Raw genomic sequence first — 26126 nt, 5'->3', positions numbered from 1 at the left:
GAAATTTACTAAAGGTTGAGGTAATATACTCTGCTATTCCCAGTGGGATGGAGGACGGTTTATTTTTCTCTCTGCATTGGTCGTTGGTTGCTGCAGGATGACGGGTTTAGGTCTTTGCTTCTGCTTTTCTGTCATACCCATGTAAACATCTCTGCCTCAATCTCCTAGGCTGAAAATGTGAATTTTGGCTGATGCTAGGGTTTAAAGGGGAATATTTGTAGCAATATGCATTATTGTCTCCATTGTCAAAGTGAAAGCTGTAACACATCCTATTTACAGTGTGTTTACACTGCAGAATGATTCTGCTCAGCAGCATGTGGATGTGGTATCACTTGGAAAACTGGGTGCTGTTACAGACACTGGCCTTTGGAAAGATGTGGATAGAAAAGTAGCAAGATAGATAATAACTGTAGAGAATACAGCCTTTGAGGGAGGTTTAAAAGATTTTGTGCATCTTGTGTATAGAAAAACAAAACTTGGTATCAGATGTGAGTATAGGTTTATCTCTGAGTGTGTGTGAACAGTTGCAAGGTGGGCACTTGTTCTCTGTATTTGCCAAGTGTAGCACAGGAATAAATGGGCTTTTTTCATAGCAAGGGAGATTCAGGTTAGATATTTTGGGGATAAATGCTTCCTGATTTTTGTGTTCATTAAGAGTAGAACAAAGTATAGAATTAGAATCTTTCATTTCAAACTGCTGTATAAAAACTTTCCAACCTGTCTTACATGTTGCAGTGGTTAGCGTTTAGTGTACTTGGTTGTTCTTAATGATTTGTGTTGAGTTTTGATTTTGGGCTGTCAGTATGTGAATAAGAGTAGCCCATTAGGGACACCAGTGAGCAAATGTGATCTCAAATTTTGCAGCTCCAGCCCCAGTTTAGAGCATCCTTTCTTGGAAAACTAGAGAGCGTCCTCTCAGTTAGAAAGCCAAGTTATTTCAAAATATTTGTGTATATGTTGACTAAAACTGTACTTTGAAGTTCTTCGAAATATGTGATCAAGGTGGGGGCCTGTAGTGCGAGGCAAATCAGGGATCTGGAAACCTTAAGGCTCTACAACACCTGACAGGAAGATGTAGCCAGGTGGGGCTCAGTCTCTTCTCCCAGGTAACAAGTGACAGGAAAAGAAGAAACATCTTCAAGTTGTACCGGGGAAGGTTTAGATTGGATATTAAGGAAAATTTCTTCACCAAAAGCATTGTCAAACACTGGAACGGGTGGTCTAGGTCAGTGGTGGAATCACCATTCCTGGAAGTGCTTAAAAGCCACGTAGTTGGGGCACTGAGGAACATGGATTTAGTGGTAGCTCGGCAGTGCTGGGTTAATGGTTGGACTTGGTGATCTTAGAGGGATTTTCCAACCTAAGGGATTCAGTGACTCTGTGTTCAAGGGCCTGTGTGCCCTGCAAGTGCACAAAACCTTTAAGAATAGACTTAGAGCATTAAAACACCCCAACTTTGATTATTCTCGCTTTTACAACCAATCCTATGCTAAATTCCCTCAGCACAAACATACAAGGCCAGGAGCTGCAACTTCATCACCTCAGCTTGCCAAAGACTAAGGAATCCAGGGACTGTTTGCATGCTGACTGATTATATTACTTGGAGACATAAAGAACTGGAACTGACAGGTCCCAGCTGAAAAGTATTTGAGAGAAGAACAGAAAATGAATCCAAATAGTGTATGGACTCATTTAAATTGCATCTTATTTTTTATTTATATACTAAGTGAGTTTAGAATCATTAGATATTGATTGTGTTAATTAAAAGCATAATTTATGTAGGATTGTTCAAATTCTGGCTGAGAATTCTCATGCAACAGAAAACTCTTATGTTAAAGAAATAAATGTAATTTATTTAGCAAATTTGGTTTGGACTTTACAGTAAAGTTTGCAAAAGTTTCAGTGTATTATCTTTTCTAGATTCCAGTTACTGGTCCTCTTCCCCGTCTTCCGAAAAGGGGAAGGAAGAAGGTTAAATAAAGACAGAGTAAATACCATTGCTGAAACAAAGCTGTGCTAATCCTTGTCCTTACAGCATCCCGTACATGCACACCCATTTCCTGTTGTTAATGTTAAACACATTGAATATTACTTTCATTTCATTGTTCACTACAGTGTTCCTTTTGCATTACATTGACCGGAAAATCTCCATCACAACAAGCAGTGCAGAAGCAGAGACTGCTGCCTGTGGCCAGGGGAGGCTGGCAAGGAGCTGCCATTTTGGCCAGCAGAGATGTGATGACTCCTGGAAGTGCTTAAAAAGTGTGAAAGCCATCAGTGGCAGAGATGACCTCACCTCCATAGCAGTTTTCACTGTGCTGTAACAGAGCAGAGTCTGTTTTTTCATTTGTTTGTTTTCTTTGGAATACCAGGAACAAGCAAGTTCTGTTCCTAACACCAGTATCCAGGGCTCCTGCCAGCTGAATGTGTGCAGGGTGGGAAGCTGGACTGTCCTCGCTGTGTCCCAGGCTCAGTGCAGGCTGTGCACTGGGGTCATCTCTGGCCATTTCTCCCTTAAAAGCAATAATGTTTAGGATTTTGTGTCACTCTTGAGAAGATGAAACCTGGAATGTCTCTGGTATTCCAAACAGCAGAGGGCAGTGGAAATGTACACGGAAACCAGTTTTGTTATAACACTAAAGAATTTTTGGTTTCAAGTTCCTTTTGCTAATATAACATAAAGAACTGTGTAGCAGGTTCTGGAATTTCAAAAAAATTTTGTGCTAGAATTCACTATTCTGAGAATATGGTCTCCAAAAGCATGTACAATGCATCATTCAGCTAAAAAAAGCATCATGCTCTGAGGAAACTTTCTTTAAGATGTTTTTGTCTCCACATCCCACCAACTCTTGTCAGTGGTACAGCCACGGAAGTGGGAGATGAACAGGGAGGCTCACTGGTATTGGCATGAACGTGAGTGACAGGCTGTGGTAAAGTGAAAAGAGGGCTGACCTCTAAATGTGGTGGAAGAGCCACCTCTTTCTGAAAGTGCTTAAACTCTAGGGAATTAAATGTCACTTTCTTGTGAAATTGCAATTGGTTATCTCGGAATCAAGCCCCATATTCAACAGGAAGTGTAGATATTTCTTGCTGGGGATTGCAGAGAGAGCTGTTTGTGTGATTAATATGTCACATTCTCCTGCTATACAGACTATCTAGAACTGTGCATTGTATCAGCCAGGCTCGAGTTCTTTGATTTTGTTTGGCCTTTTTTTTGTCATCTCTCCCTTTATTTCATTTTAGATGCTTGAATGCCAGTGCAGCAGGAGTGTGATATGATGGAAAGTGTGTAATTCTGTGTGAGGCTTACTCTTTTTCTCAGTATCAGTATCATTCTGGCTTGAAGCCGGGTAATGCAACATCACTGCTGCCTCTTCTAGTCCACTTCTGAACTCTGCTTGGTGGGGTTAGAGCCCACCACCTGTGGCAGGAAATGTTAAATTAGTGATTATTCAACTAACCTTTACAGAAGATTATTAATCTCTTGCCCAGTGATTAAGCTGGATCCAAGGCATATTTCATTAACTGAGTAATGAAAATTCTAAGAAAAATGCTGAAGCTTTTAGTCAGAATTTCTTCCTCTTGTATTAGGAAGACTAAACTGAAATGTTTTAACTTTTCTGTTTGCCGGCTGTTTCAACTGTTAAACTTTTGGAAACATTTTAAATTAGACAGGAGAATTGAAACATTGTCTACTTTCTTTCCAGTCCAGTTAGTAGATTTTTCTTTCATCATACCTCTCTTTTTGCATTCCTTTTAACATCTGTTTTGTACTGTTTGTGCCTCATTGCTGGACTGTTCCGAGTCCTCTATACTGTGTGGTATAACTAACTGGGAGCTTGATAACTTTGAGATCATTTGAATGTGATTTGAAATGGGAACTTGAAACAGATCTTATAACACAGGAGCAACAGCAGATGGAATTTTTAGAGTCATTAAAGGAATAAATATGGTCTTGGCAAGTGGTGCTTTTCAGGGCTTTTTGAAGAGAGATCAACGTGTTGGTTGGATGGGTGTGGACACACTGACAAACTACAAAGAAAAAAGAATGAGAATTGTAGTGTCTGAATATTCTTTTGAACTTACCAGTTTCTGTACATGTTAGAGACTTAAGAATTAGAAGGGTGTTTAGGAAGTACACATCTGTATTTCAGTATATATGTGTGGATGTTGCTGCTAAAAAGTATTTACACATCAAGAGAATTTATAAGCTAACTGGATTTAAAAAAAAAAAGTTATATAAAAACAGTGTGACTAGAAATTCACATGGAAATCTGGATTACTGCTGTGATTTGATGTCTTTCTATAAAGAAGTGATGTTATGCTCCTGCCTTATTCCGAGCTGCCTCAACACTGGCTGTGATTCCTAAGGCATAATGCTTTGGGTGGGAAGATTCCTTGTAGAGGTGTTCTCAGCTGGCTCAGGAGATACTGATTGCTTTTTCAAATTAAAAGAAAAAAAAAATCATGTAATAATGCTGCTTTTCATGCAGACATAATCCACCCTTTGGAGTGTGGCTTAAACCTGGCCTGTGATGTTTGACTTTTTATTGAGTACTTGATCAGTTTTCTCCCCTCCTTCCACATTAATCCCTTTTGATTTTATTTTTGCTCTATTTGATCTCTTCAAATTGATTTTCTTTTGTTAGTTTTGTTTTTTAACTCAGTCTGATACAGATATTGTCCCTGATAGAAGTGTACCATAAACTGGAGAGGAGCATAAAGCCCAGAACAGTGAATCCCTTCCTGCCTTTTTCTCAACACTAAAAACGATACAAAACTTTGTTAGCTAAATGGTTTTCCCTTTTCTGAATTATTTCAAATTACAAATGTGTGTATATATCCGCTTGTTATATGTATTTGTATATCTTTTTATATGTGTGGTGTGTATGTGTATATATATGCACTTCTACCTAATTACATTTATTTAAATCATATATTATGTCTCCATTATTTACAAAGTTAAATAGAAGTGTCTTCAGATGTATATTCTGGAAAGACTGTTTTAAAAAATATAATTTTCATATGAAAACACTAAATACAGACTAATTAAATGGTTTCTAATTCTTCTTTGTTTTGGACTTCTTGTTTTGGGGGCATGGGAAAAGTATTTCATTACAATGAAGGGATTTTTGTATGAAAAAAAGGCCTTAAATTGTTTAGTGTTTGGTTTTGAAATGAGTCTGTGACTAAGAAGGTCTGAAGGGTATGGTGTGCCTATGCAAATATATTGTCTTGAAATGTTTTTTATTTTGATACCAATCTGTGTGCAGACACATTTCTAAGCATTTAGAATGGACAGATGATTTAACAAAAGTCAGCAATTCTTCTGAAAAGCATTTCCTTTGCCATCACAGGATGGGTTTTGTCAAGCTATTTTTGTGCATCTTTGCATTTCATCTCCCAGGTGGTAAAGTATAAATCTGTGGTATTGATAATTAAAACACTGTGATGGAGACTATGTTAATCCAGCCTTCCTATAACAATGTCTTATTACTCTAATTCCTTTAATTAAATCATTACTTTAATATATAATTGGATATCTTATCTCCTCATCTCCTGTGAGATAATTATGGAAACCAACTCTTTCCTGGTATGTTAAGGCCAGGAAGTGTCCTGTCTCTGTAACTGTGGATGTAGCCACAGCCTTTTGGGCAACAAAAGGATCCACAAACGTTAGGATTCAAAACTGTGATACAAAAAGCTTTTTCAGCCTAGAGGTACATGTTCAGATGCAGGTAATGAACCTGTGTGGTCAGTCAGAAAACACAGGCACTTTCCTTATCAGAAGGTGTACTTGCTACTATTTTCATGCAGATGTGTACCCATTTTTTAAGGCCTCCAAATACTGTGCAAAAAAAAAAAGAGTTACTGACGTGTTCCAAGCTTTGCTGTTTTCCCAGCAAGGCAAACAGCATCATAACATTTTCCAATTTAGTTTGGTTCATGTACGTACAAATTTTAATAAAGAGATGCTCTGTGGTGAGATGGCATTTGTCCATTGCTCATAGCCCAGTGTGGAGTTACCACTGTGTCTGTGTTCACTCAGTGCTGCAGTGGGACATCCTCATGTCAAAGTGTGCTGGGGACGGTGAGGGAGCGGGGCTGGAGTGAGGCAGAGCCTGCCTTGCTGTGGGACACTGCAGTGCTTCCTCACCCAGCCGTGCCCTGGGCTTGGCTGGAGGCTGCTACACCCGACAGAGCTTCTGGGCTCCTTTGTTGAGAGGTTTGTATTGCTTCATGTGCCGCATGAGTTAAAACATAAAATGGAGAGCAACAATTAAGGGGTGATTTTGTGGGACGTGGCAGATTCAGGGGTCAGCTGCATTGTGCTGTGGTAGCTGAGACAGGACTTGGAACTCCTTTGGGAAAAAGATCTTCACAATGAGCAGGGATTAATTTAATGAGCACCTTATGCTTCCTGCACAATATCCACTGCAGTCTTAGATTCTAATCCACTTCTTATGGGCAAAGAAATTTATCTGTGGTCTGGTAGCTCAATTATTGGATTTTTTTTCTTTTTTTTCATGGAGTTCTGCCTCCCCCTTATACAATGGTAATAGCCCTTGAAACTCTCAGAAATATTAAAACATGATTCTTGCCTGCAGTGGTTAATATTTAACAATTTCTATATGAAATGACTGGTGTTGCATAACCACTAACAGAGAACATAAGGAGTATAATAATTGCAAGCTTCCTGATAACATGTAGATTTTTTTGTGAGTGTGTATTACTTTTCAGTAAGTAGAAGATCAAAACTAAAGTGAGGAATGATCCTTTGATTAGCACAATGAAGTATGAGGTAGAGCAAGAGATCTGTTTTGTGGAGGCTGTCCCAGATTTACTCACTATGTAATTGCTTTTCCTACACTTTAGCTGTCTTTTCATTGCTTTTGGTTGGTACATCACAGTTGATGTTCTGATGGAACAGTTGATTTGTTCCTTGGGAGTGTATCGATGTTTAGTTACATAACCAAAGAGGTTGCCTCTAAACAAGATGTGAGCATTTTAATTCCTGCTAACTCAATTTTGTGCTGTGCTTTACCTGAAGAGCCTTGCTGTGGATGCTTGTCCTCATGGCCACTGCTTTGGCCACAACACCTCTGTGTTTTGGACCCAGTTCCCGACTTTGAATGTAGCAGTTAGAAGCCCACAAGTAGTTGTTGTGTAACTTTCCCCCTGCAGAAATGGATGTCCTGCCTCATTCAATTCACTTTCATCCTGTAGCCTTGCCTAGTACACTTGTACTTCGTGTTATGTCATTTATAGTCTCAATCCACTTTCATTAGAGTTGGGCTGTGTTGGAAGTGCCACCTTCTGTGTTGATCTGTAGCCGTGTGACTGCAGTAAGAATCTTGTAATTGGTTGTTTAACAAAGGAACTGCTTATTTGTTGTGTGTGTGGTCATTTGTCACACTCCATTACCAGTGAAATCGAGTCTAAGATGTCAGACTTAAAGCAACACCATCCCAAGCTCTGGATGTAGTTGCATCCTGTCCATCCACGCACCAGAAGCATCAGTTAGTATAGACTCAGGTACACCAGATCCATGCACCATTTTAATTTTTCCTTCTCTTGTAGAAAGCTGTATTCCAAATGCAAACACCCTTCATTTTTAGTTAACCTGTGTCCACTGTGTAGGAGGGCTGGTACTTTTCAGTTTTATAATTTCTTTTTGTGAAGTAAAGACTTGGCCTAGACTTAAGTGGAATCAATATATGATTTTTTGAGTACAGCTAAAGGATGCATGCATTTGGGTCCCCAGAATTCTAATTAGATTTGAAGAACAGTCTGCAACATGTTCACTAGAATCTTTGGAGATGTTACCCTCTGGCCAAAGTACTGACCTGACAGATTTCATCCCTGTTTTGTGTTTTTCACAACGACTTCACATTTGCTAACCCTAGAATAGTAATTCAGATTAGTTTATCCTGTGGGGAAAAAACAAACCTTACAAAAGACTGATACAGGATAAGCAAACATAGTCAGTATTATTTCAGATATTTCTGTTCATAGCTCAGTGTGGTCTGGTTCAGAAATTTCTGTGTTCTAGTCAGTCCTTAAACTTGTTGCTAAAAATCCATACTGTAACAGTAAAGGGGATTTGATTGTGCTTAGCCTAAGGGTGAAGAATTGCTTTTCATAAGACACTTCTCACTGTGTAATGTGGTGACAGAACTCATGGTCCAGTTTCTGGATAATAAAGATGTTAAAACACAGCTGTTCCTGACTTTGAAATTATTGTTAAAAAAGTATCAGAAGTTATTTTCTGAAAATAAGAAAAATTTTATTTGAATGAGTCAAAGATCTGCTGAAAACAAATGAGTAAATATAAAAGATTTCAACACCTAGAGTTTAGTTTTAAAACAGTATGAAATCAAAACATCTGGATTTTATGATAAATATTCCTTATCTTTTTTCATCAAAGAAACAGTTCTCAGAAACCATATGCTTGACCTAGCGGATTCAAAGTAAATAAGAAAAATTTTATTTGAATGAGTCAAAGATCTGCTGAAAACAAATGAGTAAATATAAAAGATTTCAACACCTAGAGTTTAGTTTTAAAACAGTATGAAATCAAAACATCTGGATTTTATGATAAATATTCCTTATCTTTTTTCATCAAAGAAACAGTTCTCAGAAACCATATGCTTGACCTAGCGGATTCAAAGTTGTTTCACTGGCTTGATGAAATAAAACCTCCAGGGGGAAGGGATTTTGTTTTTAGATTTTTTTTAAATGAAAAATACCTGCATTGTGCACAGTCTCTGCCTTTTAGCTGAGCTTTGGGAATCCCATCAGCTATGAACTCTGCATGTCATCTGTCTGGGGTTTTTTGCATTCTTAATTGCTCATCTTTGACTTCTCTAGACTGGAAAATGAATCCCAGCTACAATAATGTGTGACTGCTTCTCTGGTTGACAGTGGAAGACAACACAGCTGGATAAATAAGAATCATATCTTCTGTGACTTCTCTTATTTCCTGAATCTTTCTGGCCTGGTAGAAAATGCAAAGCTCTGTTAAATGACATTTCATACTTATTTGAAGTGCATGAAGATTTAATCTTGTGGTGAACCTGTGAAATTACATGAGGGAGGGCTTTTTGCCATTTGCAAACCCAAAACCTGAATATAGAGCAGAATGCAATCACTGACATGGAAAGTGAAACCCTAACATAAGTTAATGTAACTCCTGCAGTACATGTCACCTTTTATCCTCACTATATTGACTGTCTAGTGATAGGACTTGATTGCTGAAGGTAGGCCTTGAAAAATCTGAAGTATAGGCTTTCAGCAAAAAACATGAATTTCTTTTCCTGACAGTCTCATTTGTTACAAAAGTTCGTATCAAGTGCCAAAGTAAAATTTCCAACATGGAATAATTACTTATGCTTTTAGCTAGAACTAAGTTTCTTAATTGAAGCAGAAAAAGGAACAGCATTTAATTCACTATGTGCTAATAAGTAGCTTTTCAACTTGTGAAAAGAGAGTTTATATTCACATACATGGTGATTATAATGATGATGAGAGATAATTAACCATATATACACATATATTTATGTGTATGATATCATTATGCGTACTTCTTTCAGGATCAAGCTAATGGTAGTTGGTACTGTTCGTCAAAACTGAGCTCTCTTTTCATTTTGCTTTATAGAAAAAACGGAAACAGAGTACTCAAGATGAAGATACAATCAGTATCTGCAGCCTGGATACAAGTGTGAGTAATTTAATTTTCTTTTTTGCCCTGCCTCTCTACCCCCTAAAACTAAAATATGGCTGTTAGGAATATTCTGAAATAAGCCTGTTCCATCTTCTCAGATGTATTGTTTTCATAGCATGAAAAACTTGTTCTGCTTGTTATGAAAAAAAAAAAGTTTGTTATATTACTGCTCTCATTTTCTATATTAAAACCTTTAAAAGAAAAAAGATATCATAATGATAGTTTATTGTAAAGCATTGAATCTCTTATTAGTAAATAATTATCATGATAAACAGGCTTTGTGAATGCAGGATTTAAATGCAGACCTTTCATACCATTGCATGGGTGTATGAGAAATTGCATTTCAGTTGTCAGTGGTGGTTAATGCAGGCAATAAGAACCAAACTCCTTCTGTTGATTAGGGTGGATGTTGAACCAAACTATTAATGAGGGTAATTACGCAGCAAACTGCAATGTGTGTTGTTTTTCCTGTAAACTTGTGACATAAAGGTGCACTTGATGTTATCATTTCAAATCCATGGAACTAAAATAGAGGTGGGAAAATTTGCCATTCCTTCTGTTCAGTGTTTTCATCAATATTTGCAGTGTTCTATTTACAGTCAACGGCTGAACCAGCTTTTCTTTTCTGTAGACCTCTCACATAGTGTAGACAGACAAAGTAATGGAAAAAATAGAGAATAAACACTACTTAACAGTTTTCTTTTTTAGCAGGTGTAAAACCTAGTGCTGTGGTTTCTTTAATGATCAGATGTTAATTTTGGTTTGAAGTATACCTGTTCTTTGAGGAATTAATTACATTTAAGGGCTCACCTGCCTGGATGGCTGCAGACAAATGCAAGCTCTTGCAGGCACTTCAAGTGAGCTGGGTAGAATCCAGCACTATTTGGGAAATCATAAACCCACAGTAGCCTGACCTTGTCTGTGAGCTAATACTTTAATGTTAGTTAATCCCATCAGACCTTCCATTGGGCCCAACTTCAAAGGAATTGTTATTCCTTTAAAGGAATTGTTGTTCTTCAGGGAAAATTGGAAATTGTTGACTATTTATTATTATTTTTGGACAAACTGATAGTTTTTTTGATGCTTAACTCTGATCCGGGATGGAAAATGCTGGGTTTAACTATTTTATGTTGCTGCAAAGAGTGTGTATTTTATTTTTCTATGATTAAGACAATTAGGTAAAATTCTCTTGTGTAGAATCTGTTATAGTGCTGTAGAAATACTTGGATGAATATAGCTTCTCTTTTGGCTAATAGCTAAAGATTTAAATACTTCTTGAAGGGAACAGTTTCTGCAAATAGAAGAACTCCTGGAGGAGGGTGATCTAATGTGATCTTAGCTCTGAGTTTGCCCCACGGAAATACAGACAGAAAGCACTGAGCAAAATGAGGTTTGTGGTTTACTGATGAGCAATAGATACGGCAGTAATAATAACAATGTCCTTTATTTGCAGTTATTCAATACCACTTAAAATTTATAAAATATTATTTCCTTGGTACTGCTTTTCTGTGTAACCATTATTATTGGCAAGACAAACATGAGTCGGAGAAGAGATAAAGTAATTTACTAGATGTTGTTGCTGATCTATAAGACCATGACTAATAAAACTATTGAGTTCGGATTTTCATTAAAAGATTTGTAAATTCCTACTTTAGAGGGATCTTGTCAATAAAATGTGTGAAGGGCTGTTAAGAAAACTATTCCCACTGTCATCAATGCAGAACTCCACAGTTTCAATTTAAATGCATGCTGGAGTCTGTATTACAAAATAGGGGTAAGATGTGAATGGGTGAAGAAGTTTGAATCTTTCCTTACAGTGCTTCAGAATCACTCAGGTCAACAGGGTGGGGAATATCCCATGAGGATATAAAGGGTATGCATTGTATCTTGAAGAAGGATCAGATTATTTAAATGTACAATTTAAAAATCAACACTAGTTGATTTTTTTTTTTTCTTGAGGTAACTTCAAGCCCTTTTTTCTGTTACCAGAAAGTGCTGATTAGTTTATGCTGTACAGACTATATTGTCTCTTGTGTCTCTGAAACTTACTTTGCCCTGAACTCTTCTACATTGCAATACTACAGTTTCCTGTTCAGCACGTGATACATACTGTGCCCTCACCACTGGCAGGAGTTGCTATTAAGGCCAGTTTGCCTCTGGCTGTGACAGAAGACTTAAAGTGTCATAGTGACTGACTTGGAGAGGGAAGGTGCCTTTGGTAAAGAAAATGAGCCTGGCATGTGACTTCAGAACAACACCCTCAGGTTTTTTAGCTTCAGGTGATGGTTCAAGTGTGCCCATCAAATCTCGGTGCTGTTGACATTAAAATAAGTTGGGCAGGAAGAGTTCACATTTTCTCACAACTTGTGTTCCTGCCCATTAGATTATCATCCCCCCAGTAAAGGAGGACTATCACCTTTGTAAGCCTCCTGGACATGGCAAATAAACCTCTGTTTTTCCTTTCACTTCATATTTTGCTTATGATTAATAGTAAAGACAGTGCTGAGGATGTATCTAGACTGAATACCAAGTGTCTCATGTGATTAGAAAATATTGGAGGGTCTTCTAGTTGCATTGTGGAATGCTGTAGCACAAAAGGGGCGGTTGGAACCCAGCAGTCCGTGGCTGAATACTTACCTGTAGAGGCATTTTGTTCTCTGCATGTGTTTAAATGCTGTTTACATTGAGGAGAAATGTTTCTTTTTGTGTCTTGGTTTTGATTTTAGAGAGCCATAGCTGACATTATAGGTAATTCAAGATTTTTGTTACAAGGCAGAGTTGGCTGTCTTTTGTTCTCATGTTTGTGATGGCAAATTTCAAAAAGAAGGAAAGTGTCAAAAATAATCAGTTCATACCTCACAGAAACCAGCTGTGGTGGTGTTATGCAAGGTCATTTTTCCTTTCTGTGTTGTTCTCCACTCCTCACATACAAAGTAACTTATTCCCAAAAATGGAGAGGGGGCTGAAGAGAGGAGTGAGGAGAAGTATCTAGAATAATCAAAAGTTTGCAACAGTTTCTGTTTAAAAAACAGTCAAATATACTGAAACTTACATAAACTGGAATCAAATATCCTGGGAACAAAATGGCGCGTGATTAGTTCATGAGAAGTGGTCCGTGTAAGGTCATTCTTTTTCTTGGATTAAGGGCACAAAATAAAGCTGTTTGCAGGTTCCTACCAAAGCAAAAGGGATGCCATTTCACCTACCACCCAGTGGCACAATTCTGGCACAGGGTATTGTGGATACCAGAGGTTTTGCAGGAGTTCAAAAAACAGGGTAAATTAATGGAAGAAAAATCCGTCAAGAGCTATTAGACTGAGTGAAGCCATCCATCTGAGGAAGCCCTTGAAGTTGCATATTTCTGAGTCTGGGAGAGCAAGCTACGTGTCTGTCACTAGGTGTTTACTCTGCTTTCATACACTTGCCTGGACAGCTTTTTTTTAACTATTGCTAGAGAAATGGTGCTGGCCTGAGATCCATCCTTAGCCTGTCATGGCCATTCTGAGGAGACTTTAGTTAGCCCAACGCAATACCTTCTTTTCTTCCGAGCAATGACAGTTTTGAAATTATTTAATGAGGGCTGTACACTTAATTGGAGTCTTTGGATTATAGCATGATGTAAACAATTAAATGTTCAGGTTCCTTTGTCTAGCAATTCTCTTATGCTCTTGAAAAGATGTGCCAAATTGTTTGTATGTATATCTTCAATGAATGCATTTTTTTTCCAGGGCTAAGAATATGAAAATTTGAATGTGTGTGTTCCCTATTATGAATTTAGATTTTAACTGAGATAATGGTAGATCATTACATTTTTACAGATAATAAATCTCTCAGGCTGTGTAATAAAATTGGTTATTTTTTATTAAATATTGTAAATATTTAATAAATAAGTATGTTAGGCTCTCCTCTGCAGCACACTGTCTGGTTTGCATGACCAGGTGAAGGACTCCTGCTCTGGTCAGTTCTCCAGCTCCCTGAGCTGCTGATGTAAAAAGCTCATGGTGCACGCACTCGGCGCTGGCTTCACAAGCATCACCTCAAGGATGTACCTCCTTTTTGTGCTTGGCAGTGGAAAGATCTTTACTGTCTAACTTTTCCAGTTTGTGTAAATGTATCTGTTGGCCACCTTTGTCCAGGAGAGGGTGGGGGATGGCAAAGAAAGAGGATGTTAACTATTTAATGACTGGATTGCTTCATACCTGGGAAAGCAACATCCATGTGGGTCTCCTGCCAATTACGTCATCATGTGTCTACAATACTTTTACAGAAATAGATTTAAAAGTTTTTTCTATGACAGACCATTGCCAGACATACCTGTCTTTTCCAAGGGAATCAATCATACTGACAGAATTTCCTTTCACAGGAAACACTGCTTGGAGCTTTGCTGACTCAGGACAGGGGCTAAGCATGTTGAATGATCTTTGTATTTGTTTAGTGACCTGGACTGGTGTTGATGCTTCAGGAGTTGATAAACTGGCTTATTAAACTGACTGGTTGGACTTGGCTCATTTTATTGCCAGCTTAAAGAAGTGGATTTGCAAATCCCCTCAATGTCAAATAGTTTGTGATAACTTGTGACAGATGTGGCCAGCAGACTGTGAGGACTGAGTGCATGAACATACAAGGCCACTGTGGTCGGAAGTTGGTATTTAAAGGGAAATGTGCATATTATCTGACATGGCTTTGTTCATGTTGGCCTCCACTGGGAGGCTTAACTCAGTCAGGGGACTTCAGTCTATCTGGTTAACTCAGCCACTGGTGTTTCATGCTTGTGCTCTTAAAATGGTGACAGCTTCTCGATCTGCATATGCATATTGATTTACAGACATTTTGTAATTAACATGACTTACATAAACTTCAGATTTTATTGGTATCCCTTTAAAGGCTGGGGAATTGGGGGAGAGAAACTGAGCTTGAAAGATCACAGAGGGCAAAGTACTTTTTTGTATTTAAAACACCTCCATGAGCTCTGCTCTGTGTTCCTCCTGTTGCAGACAGTCTCTCCTTAGTTAAATTCTGAGCAGCTTTTGGATTATTTCTGTCTGTGCTTTTGCTCTTTGTTGCTGCTGTGACTTTTGTTCTTTCCTCGTAACCCAGCTTTGAAACGTGGTTCTTCATTCAGTGCAACCTTCTCATGAGCCTGGTGCAGCACTGGAGGGTTGTGCTCCTTACTCAGGCGCAGGCAGCCGGCTCTTTAGCTGTATTCCAGAGCTATTAAATATAGTTAATACATCACACTGAGCAAAGTGGTGGTGAATGCTGTTATCTGGAGATTATTGCACAGAGCACTCAGCAAGGTACTTAACAGCAATGCATTGTTAATGGCTGTTGTAAAAGGGGTAACTGCAAATTTTGTAATGGTGATGATACCATGTGCCTCATATGTCTGAACTCTGTAAAATCATTAGTAACTCAGGAGGTATCCAGAACAAAAACCTGGTAAAACCTAATACAAAACTTGGACTTTTCAGAATAAAATTATACTTAAGCAAAATCCCATCCAGAAGAAGAATCAGGGCAATGGTGTGCAGTTCTCCTCTGCAATTGGTTGTATGCAAATTTGTTGTAAGCTAATGGAAGTTGCTGCTGTTCTTATGTTGAGGAGAAGGAACATACATAGATATGTCAAACAGTTTCATAAAGAAGGTGAAATTTCAGAAGAGCTGTTTAATTTTCTTTCATAGAACAGTTATCATTACTGAAAGTTAAGTTCTGCCAAATAGTCACTTACTATTGAGTGAACTTGAGATGTCTTACTGCTCATCTGTCTACTTGCAAGTTAATAAAATATGTCCCTGTATAAAATACAAACAAAAAGGTACCCAGATTTAAGCTACATTTACATACACTGGATGAGAGTTCATTAATTTTGATTGCTTTTAGTGCAAAGTGATCATTTATTATGTATTTAATAGTCAATGTAGCTGAAACATTATTTGACATAATTAAACTTAATTATAAACTCAATTATATTTCATTGCTAAGGTATGGCGAGCTAGCTTTATAAGCTTAGAGAGGATTACTTCTACATCAGCTTATCAGAGTCAAGATAATTAAAATATATATTGTATTTGGGTCCTTTATTTCTATAAACTGTGGTCTGTTGCATGTTCATAGTATAAAAGGTCTTCAGCTTGCCCAGTAAGATGTATACAGTATGTCTGAATTATTCATGACCTTTGAATATTGCTGTGTAGCAGGGTGGTCAGTGCTCATCTGGATTCAGACTTCATTATACAGAGACTGTTCTTAATCCATTATTAATCCCTCATGTGATTGTCATAGACTAGACCCTGTCTGCTGTTGGCATTACTTGGAGTAATGTTCTGTATCTTAAGGCTCTGTTTTGTTACTCTCTTGCTATTTTTCATTAGATAAGGCCTACAAGTGCTCTATTGGAAAATGTGTAAATTGCTGGTTGGGCTGCATTCCCCCCCCCACACTTCTAGTATGATCTCAGAGTTCCTGTGTAGTTATACAATTACTCTTTATTTATGTGAACAACTTCTTAGAATTTGGCTAATTGTTCCAGTAAATCTCATGGATTATTTCGGTGAAGACGACAAATGTGTGATGAACTTTGACATCTTCAGTGCGAAGCTGCCTGTACAAATATGCCAAACCTTTGGAAACACAGACCAAGCTGTCTTGAAATGTACTTGTGCAGCTGGGAACTGAGTAAGAAAGTGTTCTCTTGCATGTATTCACCCAGAAATTAAAGATTGTCCATAGATACCTTAAATGAAGTATGATCATTGAAACTAACTTGTTTCTATGGTTTAGCTCAAACTAGAACAGTATCCTACTGTGACTTGCTCCCATCTATTTGTCTGCCCCTATTTAAATCCATGTCCAAGGCACAATTTGATACAACATCATCAATTTGTTTTATATGCCTTTTCCTTTGCTTTGAGATTCTTTCTTTATGCAATTCTTGACATTCTGCAGTCTCTGAGGGGGAAGTAAAGCCACAAAATGGTTTTGTTGGGGAACTTTTGCTGGGGAACTTGTTGGTTCCTAGAAAATGACATTTCTTCAAATTTTTTTTTCCTGATGAGGCATGCTCAGTGTTACTATTCTGAAACTGAAATCTGTATAACTGTGGAGCAAGAAAGATGTGATAAAACCCCAAATCTGATGATTTTCAGACACTGCAAAACTATCCCTTATACTTTTGCCATGGGGTTTAGTTGTTGATCAAATTTTAGATTGTAATAAAGTCTTGGGAACTGTGAAAGACTTCTGATGCAGATCTGGAAACAGGTTATACCAATTCTTAGACTAGGTGTGTTTTGGTGAAATGCCAATTTTTTTTCCCTTGGCTGTACTGACAAAAGAGAAGAAAATGAGCTAAGTTTTTGCCTCCAAATCAAAAATGTTTCAAAAACATCCACTCAGTCTGTGGACTTTGCTCCCAACAGCAGCAAATTACCTCAGTGAGAAATAGATGAGAAAAAAGAGGACTTTATCTTCAGAAATATGAAGATTTTGTTATTCTTATGGTATTTGCATGTAGCACTCTTTATCTTTCTGATTCAGTCAAAAGTAGTGTACGTAAGTCTGTGTTCTATTTCAAAGAATTGTTTTGGATAGTAATAGCAGTGTAATTTATGATATTCTGCCATAACAGAAAATGGCATTTGAAGTTTGAATTCAGTTTAAATTACTTTTGAGTTACAGAAACAGGCTTGACATTTGCTTTTTTTTCCACATGGCAAAACGGGAGCATTTGTGAACTGAAATTAGCCAGATGTTATTGGCAGCTATGAAGTTGGATATCCATTAAGCAGTGCATGTAGTGGTTGGTTTGATGAAGATTTGTAGGGGAGGTTTTCATAATGAAATTGAATCAAGTAATGAGTTACTGTAATTTGGTTTATTTAGTGGTCAAAATAAGAACCGATATTAGTTCTATAGTGATAAATATTGTATAATGCCATACATTTTCTAAAATTAAGTTTTATACATCATTATTGGTAACTGTGTTTTATATTGAATTTATAATATGGACTGTGCAGACATAATTTATAAGAAAAATGAAGGCACCATGTAAACAATGTGCTGTGTGTGGCCTGGAGCCAAAGAGTTGAACGGTTTTTCAAGTTACGTTAAACTTTTGACTGAAGCAGTCTACCTATATTTATTCTACTGAGGAGGGAAAGGATGGCCCATTCATCCTCAAATAATATCCACTGGGAGTGTTTGACATAGTCCAGTGCTTACTGCAGTCTTGAGTGGAAGCCAAGTCAGGGTTTCATTGAATTAGCATGGCTGTATAGTTAAAGTCCATAAATTTCTGCAATGCCAGCTACATTTTGGCTGTGCTTCTAGAAGTGACCAACCCTCACAGGAAATGAAGTTTGGACATAAATACACCAGGATGCCTCTGTACATCATAGCATTAGGACAGGCCTTATGAGGGCATTGTCCCATCCATCTCTCAGTGGCTGAATTAAATGATAATGAAATTACTCACTACAGATAGTTTTGCACGATCTTTTTAAGAAGCCTCTACTACTTATGCAGGCAATCCAGCCTAGACTTTCTTGTCTGTTGTTAACAAGGTTTCCTAGTCACAAACCAGTTTAAGGCACTGTCTTATACCACATGTGAGCGTTCAGATCAGTGTAAGACTCTAAAATCCCCTGAACAGGTATGGGCAGGGGATCCTATACTGTATTTTTACTGAAGCCAGGACCTACAGACAACCAGTTCTTTCAGATGATGCCTGTTCTGTAAGCAGGTCAGAGGAGGTATTTTTGTTTCACCTAATGGGAAGTTAAAGTAATTTTATCTATATATTGAGCTGATTTTCATTAAATAATAGATAATGTCTGCCTCTATCTTTTGAAGAAACCTCTTATACTAGGCTTTGTATTTTTTTAAAACAGGCTGCATCTTAGCAGGAAAATCATTATCAAATAACTTCTTCAGCAAGAGCTTAGCAACAAGAAAAACAAAGACAAGCTTACTGTTAAAAATTTTCTGGTAGGTATTTCTAATTTTAGCTGGTGAAAGTAGTTTTTTTAGAAAAAAGAGATAAGAAGTTTCACTCAGATATTTGTGGTTACATGGTCTATTTGGCTTGGTTTTATTCCATCATCAGCATTAAGTTTTCTGTGTACCCTTCAGTGGATCATTGGACTTCTCTCTTGCTCAGATCCTTATCTGAAAAATGCAAGTAATTACATGTGTTTGTTTTCCTAACCTGCTTTGAGACCAAAATGCAGAAATTCCTGGAGGAGTGTTCTGCACTGCCAGTGCTGTGACTGCAATGGGAAGGAGTGCATCCCAATGCAGGCTGTCAGCCAAGGCCACTCCAGTGCAGATCAGTGTAGGGAGACACAAGCGGGTCAATCTTATAACAGAGAAGAGTAACATGATTTGTCATAAGTTTCATACTTTTCTCTGGAGTAATCTTAGAATGTTGTGGTAATGCCACAATAATCCTTGGAAATTATCTCTGCATAGCAGCGATTTCTCAATTCATTTGGTAGCCTTTAGGTCCTCTTATCTCTTAGGGAAAAATTTTTATTATTATTTCTATCATTCTGTTATCACTGTAAATCTGTAATCAGGACAGCTGAGGGGGTATCTGCTTACAGCTGCTGCCTCTTTTATGCACCTGCACCCTGTTCCCTTTCCATGGTGTGGAAGGCAGCCAGGAGGGGAACCCCCCCAGCAAACAGAAGCTTAACAAGTGTTTCTAAATGCTCTAAGGGTATTTTACAAAAAAACATAATATGTTATGTTTTACAAGTGTACGAATATGTTTGTCAATAGAATATTAGTGTGTCACCTCTACTGCTGATGAACAAAGCTGCAGAAAAAAGAGAATTAAAACTTGCAGAGTAATACTCTCGGGGTTAAAGATATACCCACTAACATACAGAAGGCTGAACAAGAGTATTTTGTAAAGTCAGCCCACCTGGATGAGGACAGAACATCTCTAGTGGTAACTTCTGAGATAGTTACAGTTATTTCAACTTGTTCATTTAGATGACTACAAAAATTTAAAATTGAATTTTTTTTTTTCCAATTAAAAAAATTGAAGAAATTACTGTAAATCTGCAAGGTTCATTCATTCAATTCTACATTTGCAGGAGAAAATGTAAATCTGATGCTATATTAGAGGATTTTTCATTTACTTCCTCTGTACTGTCTTCTGTGTTATCTGCTAAATCAGCCATTAGTTGGATTAAAAGGTCTGTTTTTTAATTGATCTGTTAATTCTTAGGGCAATGTTTATAACAATCTAGCTGATTGTTTTACCTCTGTTCTCAAAGAAACCAGTACTGAAAGGATTTGACTTTGTCTTGGGAAATGTTCAGATTTCATCTACCATTTTTGTACATAAAATACATTATTTAAACTGTATATATGTGCTTTGTACTTGTGGTAGAGGTTGCCCTTTGAGTTTTGTTTGCCTCTAAGAGCTTAATCCCTTCATGGAGGAGGGATTCACTTGATTTATCTCAGTAATCTGGCTTCTTTACTGAACATTTGATAGAATTGGAAACCAAACCACAATCTTTTTAAAGCTCTCCTTCCTGGAATGCAGGTAGTTTAGCTGCCAGAGATGCTCCTTTGCATTACTTAGAATTTTATGCCAGGTTTTTTGAAAGATGCTTAGGTAGTGATGGATGCATTAATCTGCATAGAATTGTCAAAGATGCTGAAGCATTTAATTTCCAAACTTGACTGTAGGTAACTTAATACATTTAAATATCTGTTGCTGTGTGCTTAATGGTTCTACTCAATTTTAACTCACTGTGACAATGTAATTGACTTTTGATTTGATTTTCTAAAAATGTAATTCAGAAGATAGCAACAGTCCACTAGTCTGGCTTTTCATTAGCATGTTGATTAAAAACACTTTATGAATTTTTGTGTACTTCCTCTTAAAACTTATAATTTGAGATTTTTCCCTTCCAAATCACCTTAGTGTACTGAATTATGTTTGTAAAGAAATGGCAATTTGTCATCCTTGTGTTCAGAACAAACTTGATCTTAATATATGCAGGGCACTCACCTGGTGAGGCATCGTACAGCCTGAGTGACTTACCCACTTGATAAAGTAAAACAAAGCATTATGGTGCTGTTGTGAATGGTAAGTTGGCTCCATATCAGCTGCTTATTACTGAAATAAATTTCCAATTTATAAAGGTTTAGTTTTGCAGTGTTGGGGATAAACAACCAATTATTAAAGCTTTTAATAATTCATATCACTTAACATAAGAATGTGTTCCTGTTGGTGTAGCTGTTGGCTGTGTAGGGGCCCTGGTAATTACAGAGAGTGTCCAGAGCACTGCTAGAATTACAATTCACCTGCTTAAGGCCAAAGTTCTCATTCTGTCATTTTGGTTTTCTGTGTTCTAGGTGAGTTCTTCAATGAAATGTAAGAACTGGCTATGTGTTATTTGGCTTTTATTGAATCCCTCATCTTTCAAGAGGTCTCACTGACTTAGTTGTAGCTTTGAATTATGAGACCTGCAAATGAAAACATAGGATAGCTGAGGCTTAAATAGATAAGCTTGGTCAAGGTGTTTTGTGTTCTTGTCATAGCAGTTACTCTTCTGCAAAGGTCAGTGAAAACCTTTGAAAGTAAATGAAACTAATTGTACACTTCCAGGACTTCAATAAAGAGCAAAACAAATGCAAGCCCTTAGCTGCAGGGTGTGAAGCTGGCAGTAAATTTCTTCTTCCTGTGAAATTAATGGAATTTCTTCCAGAAAGCATTGATTTCATCTAAGGAGGAGGAACCCAGATTGTGTGAAAATATTAGCAAAGACAAGTTGCAATTTGAATAGGCATATGGTTTTATTGTTTATAAGTATCTTTGTATCAGATCTTTCAGCTTCTAAATCAGATATTTTTTGTCTAATTTATATCTGTTGTTGGATCCAAAGGTGGTCAGTGATGTGTATGTGATGGTATGTAAACAGGATGAGACTTTGGAAGTGGCAAACTGTGTGAACTGGGTTTTGTCATGAGGGCAAAAGCATTCTTTGAGAGTCGACACAAGTGTTTGTTATACTGTTTACTAATTAACCATTAATTCAAGTTCCGAAAGTATTTACAGGTAGTACAGAATAGTTGGAAAAAGTTTTTCTTACCTTTTTTATGAAAGTGCCATCTGAAAGCTCCACAGTTGCTTCTTATTTAGGAGAAATGAGTCAACTTTGAGGCATAAAGCTGAGAGTTGTCAGAGCATTGTCGTATTGGAATATGTTGTTTACATTGTGTTATTTATTGTATGCATTGTGTTATTTCTGGGAGGTTTCTTGTTTCATATTCTGGTATTTCTTGCTAACAGCATGTTAGTTGTGATTTTTGGGTGGCTTTTTTCTTTTGTACCATCACTTAGAATAGCACAGTGACTTCCTGCACTCTGTATGAGATGTGCTCTGCATTCAAGCAGTGTGAGTGTTTTGATGTTTGAAGACATTTTTGCTTTTAGACTAGAACCTCTTGTCTGAATAAGCAGCTTTTTATGCCCTTTCTGCTCACTCACTCTGAAGTTTTTTAAGAGTTATGATAATGATAATGAACTTGCTGCCCATATCTATGTGGAATTGGCCAAGGAAGTGACGTTGAGGCTGGGTTTGACACTGCCTGAAGTTAAAAGCCTGTTTGTGGTTACAGAACATATTTCTCATGAACTCCATGTAACACTTACCTCTTCTCTGGCTTGGTTTTGTGGCTTATAAAATGCTGACGAGCTTACTTTTCCTTAGTGGTACTAAGAAAACTTATTCGTTGAACCTAAAGGACTGTGGAAATGTTACTGAAGTGGAAACTACTGTTCTTGTACTCATTTATGATGTAATCAGAATTGTGCTTGGTCTGGTTGCAGAATTTCAGGACCTGCTGTGGTTGAGACAGTCTTCTGATGCAGGAGGCCTAGCTGTAGAATAAGCAAAGTAAAAGCAGTGCCAGGAAGTATTTCAGTACAAATTTGTTAAAATCAGTTTACTGCATGAAGTCAATGCAATGGTGTTCTGTCATATAGTAAGAAGGAAAAAAAACCCCAAACCCCAAAATGATAAGAGCCCTTAGAGCATAGCTAAATGTACTGATCTCTGTGTGCCAAAATACTTTCTAGCCAGCACCTGCATCAGATTCTCACTTGACTAATCTGCACACAGGCTTTAAAAATGTCATTTACAGAAGTTCCAAAATACACTACCTGGTCAGAGATGGCTAATATTTGTTGCCCATTTGTTGCCATTGTCATTCCTCATTCCTCTACCTTGTTTTTTTAAATTCAGTGACTTTTCTAAATGGAATCTTGGGTCATGGATAGGATTAGATGCCTAACTGGCAGCTTTTGCCTAACTCCTCAGGAAGTTAAGATAGTTTGCCTCAGGAAAAATAATATTCCCTGTGGCATCCTGGCGGGGAGACTTTTTCTTTCCTGTGTCTGGGGATATGACATGACATGATATGAATGAATGTTCCCTTCCATTAAATGAGATGCCTTGTTTCCAAAGTAATTTCTTTAGCAGCAGTAGTATAGCTATACTCTGATTCTTACTATTGTCAGCTTTTAGTGGTTTTTATTTACATTAGCAGAAAACATAAATAATGTCAACATATTCATAATTTTTCATCCATTAGTTAGGCAACAATGTATCTCTTGCTGGATATATTTTCTCACATTTGTCACTTCTTAGTGCTCTTTAAAAATAATTTCCTCTTTGTGGTGTTCACTTAAGTAGGCTAAAAAACCCTCTACAAATGAGACATACGGATTAGGACATCTTATAAAGTAATTCTTAACATTAAACAGACCACAAAGTTGTAAATATACAACTGCCAGATGGATTTACTGATAGAGCTCTCATCTCCTAGTTTCCTTTTAGTGCCCTTAGTTTAAGAAGAAAAGAATCGGTGCGTTCAGCAGCATTCAGGTTTTTTTCTTGTAACCTGACATGTGAGGTCATTCCAAAAGGTAAACCTATATGCAAGTGGGAAAGGGAGAGTTGATAAAGTCTTTATAAAACAGTTGCTATGGTATATGTAGGTACAGCTACACTGGTAATGAAGCTATGACAGATTTTGTTTTGCCTTGCATCACTTTCCACTTCTTAGAAGTAACTCTAAAACAATGAGTTGAAATTTCCTATTGAGTAAAGAAAAAGGAAATGGAAGAAGGAACAAATTGTTAGTGGCAACATTAACATCTTTTGTCTGTTAAAGGATCATCAGAAAAGCTAAAATGTTATAGCTCTTCCATGTGGAAGCTTCTATATGGAAAAAGTGGGTCTTATCCTTGGGGATTACAACAGCTAATCAAGGAACCCCTTTATTGTTCTCGGATTACTGTAATTTCCTGATATGGAAACAGTTTGAGCCAGCCAAGCTTGCACTTGTGAGTTTGGAATGGCATCACCTGAAAACTGCTTCAATGGCTTCTTTCTCCTTTATAGAATTATTACTAATAACTACTTGAATTGATGCTTATGGATAGCAAAACTGAATCAACAGCAGCTCTGTGAAGCTGCAAACGGGTGCAAGTTCCTCTGTGAGCAGCAGTCACTGGCACTCAGGTTCTGGTAGGTATTCATGTAATGTAGCTGTAAATTTACAAAAGTAATTTGTGCTGATTTGTTTATGTACATCATTTGTGAAGGAATCAGCTGCTGCTTTGCAAATACTCTGTCAGGGCAGTTAAAGCAGAACCCAGTACTAAGAATATTCATGTAAGATCTGCTGTTACTTAACAACAAAAATAAATGGAAGGAAATGCTCCAAAAATAACTGGGGATGTTTTTTTTTTCTTTTAAGCCTATACCCCTCCAAAGACTGTTCTTTAAAACACGGAAGTTAAATATCTGGCCTCATCTATGGGAAGGTGGCTTGTGCTGAGCACTAAGAGCTGATCAAGAAGAAAGGTTACAGAAATGACATTCCTGTCATGAGTTGATGAATCCATGGAGTTGACACATTCCTGACCCAGGCTTTCCAGCTGAATTAGTAGTTGAAATGCTGATACAGGGTACTGAGAGGTTCCAGCTGAGACTACTTGTAACAGCCCCATGAATCATATGGCTCTAGACAGAATATTTAAAATAATTCTAAGACAAAAAAGACTAAAAATGACAAAGGCTATTGTTCATTAGGTAAGATAACTTCTCACTGTACCTGCTTGTTCAGGTAATAGCTTAGCAGCAGACTGAGACCCAGATGGTACCAGTGACTGCCAGAGGCACCCTTGTGTCTTTGTTAATTGGCATTTGCCTTTCCTGTTTTACCTCTCCGTTGTTTTGTACCAATAAAAGAGTATTAAAGCAAGCAGCAGTATTTTTCAATACGGCTTGCCGTGCTTAATTGTGTGCTGCAGTCAAGTGTGTGCTGGTTCCACTGCATTAATTAATTCCAGGCTGCCAATTACAGGAGGCAGCTGAAATACAAACCTTTTCTCCATGCTGACACCTCCCCTCCCCCTGTCAGGTGTGACAGCTACAGCCCTGCGTGACTCAGTTCAACAGGAAGAAGTAACACTTTGAGTTTTAATTAAGACAAGGTGTCTTTAAAGTTTCTTCCCCATCCCCCTCATCCTCCAGTTATTTCCTGATACATTTTTGGGGCCAACTTAAGCAAGTTTAGGAAGGAACAGGTTTGGAAAACAGATGCATGCTTCCTGAAAAGAACCATTAGAAACTTCCAGCCGGTTTCACAAACAAGGCATAATCCTCACCCTATAAGAATTGAATACAGTAGGAGAGAAACTGTGGTCTCAGGCATTGGAATTCATTCACATAGGGAAAAATATTTAACAAAATGATTGTATAAGAATCTTAAAAACTATGGTCAAAGTGTTATGTCTTTGAAATATTTCTTTAGTATTCTCACCCTTTTTTTCACTGGTGAATACTGGGGGCGAGTATTCAATTTCATTATTTTATTTTTTTCTTTTTTTTAGTGTTATGTGAACTGTTCAGGCACTTTGCGAGTATTGGTCACCTCACAAATACAGCTGTTACTAGTTAGTAAAAAGGTCTGAAAACGTGGTCCTGAGATTATGGATGGCAGACAACACTGTCTCAGAGATCACCTTAATGATTCTTGTGGCCACATGAAAGAAAAAAATCCAAATTACAAGCCTGAATTTGTTGGTAAGCACACCAATTGCTCAATATTGTTGTCCATGATCCCTAAAATTTGGGGATTACTCGTACAAAATCTGTGTAGCTTTTCTTTGCAAAGAATGTCCTGTTCCTGAGCCACTTGCCTGCAAAATGTGCTTACAGAGATAACTGTACATGGGTATTTTGTGGTCAGAGGCAAAACTGGATTTGTACTATATGCTTCTGTAGCGTTAGAGAGAGGATGAGAAACACTGGACAGTATTTCTGATGTCATTTTTCAGCATGGTGTTTGGTGACATATTCCTGCT

At 37.5% G+C, this 26126-nt stretch overlaps 1 protein-coding gene across 2 annotated transcripts in view; it reads left to right on the top strand.

Moving 5' to 3' along the window:
• ARHGEF3 (Rho guanine nucleotide exchange factor 3) overlaps window positions 1–26126 on the top strand; it is a 109663-nt gene that overhangs the window by 46335 nt on the left and 37202 nt on the right. For both annotated transcript variants that reach the window (XM_017732453.1, XM_017732455.1), the window contains one exon: window positions 9659–9721. In XM_017732453.1, coding sequence (XP_017587942.1) covers window positions 9659–9721 — 63 coding nt within the window. The remainder of the gene's footprint in view (window positions 1–9658; window positions 9722–26126) is intronic.

The sequence above is a fragment of the Corvus brachyrhynchos genome, unplaced genomic scaffold (assembly GCF_000691975.1).
Source record: "Corvus brachyrhynchos isolate BGI_N302 unplaced genomic scaffold, ASM69197v1 scaffold4, whole genome shotgun sequence".
NCBI classification, from domain to species: Eukaryota; Metazoa; Chordata; class Aves; order Passeriformes; family Corvidae; genus Corvus; species Corvus brachyrhynchos.
This window is presented reverse-complemented; position numbering and strand designations above follow the sequence as displayed.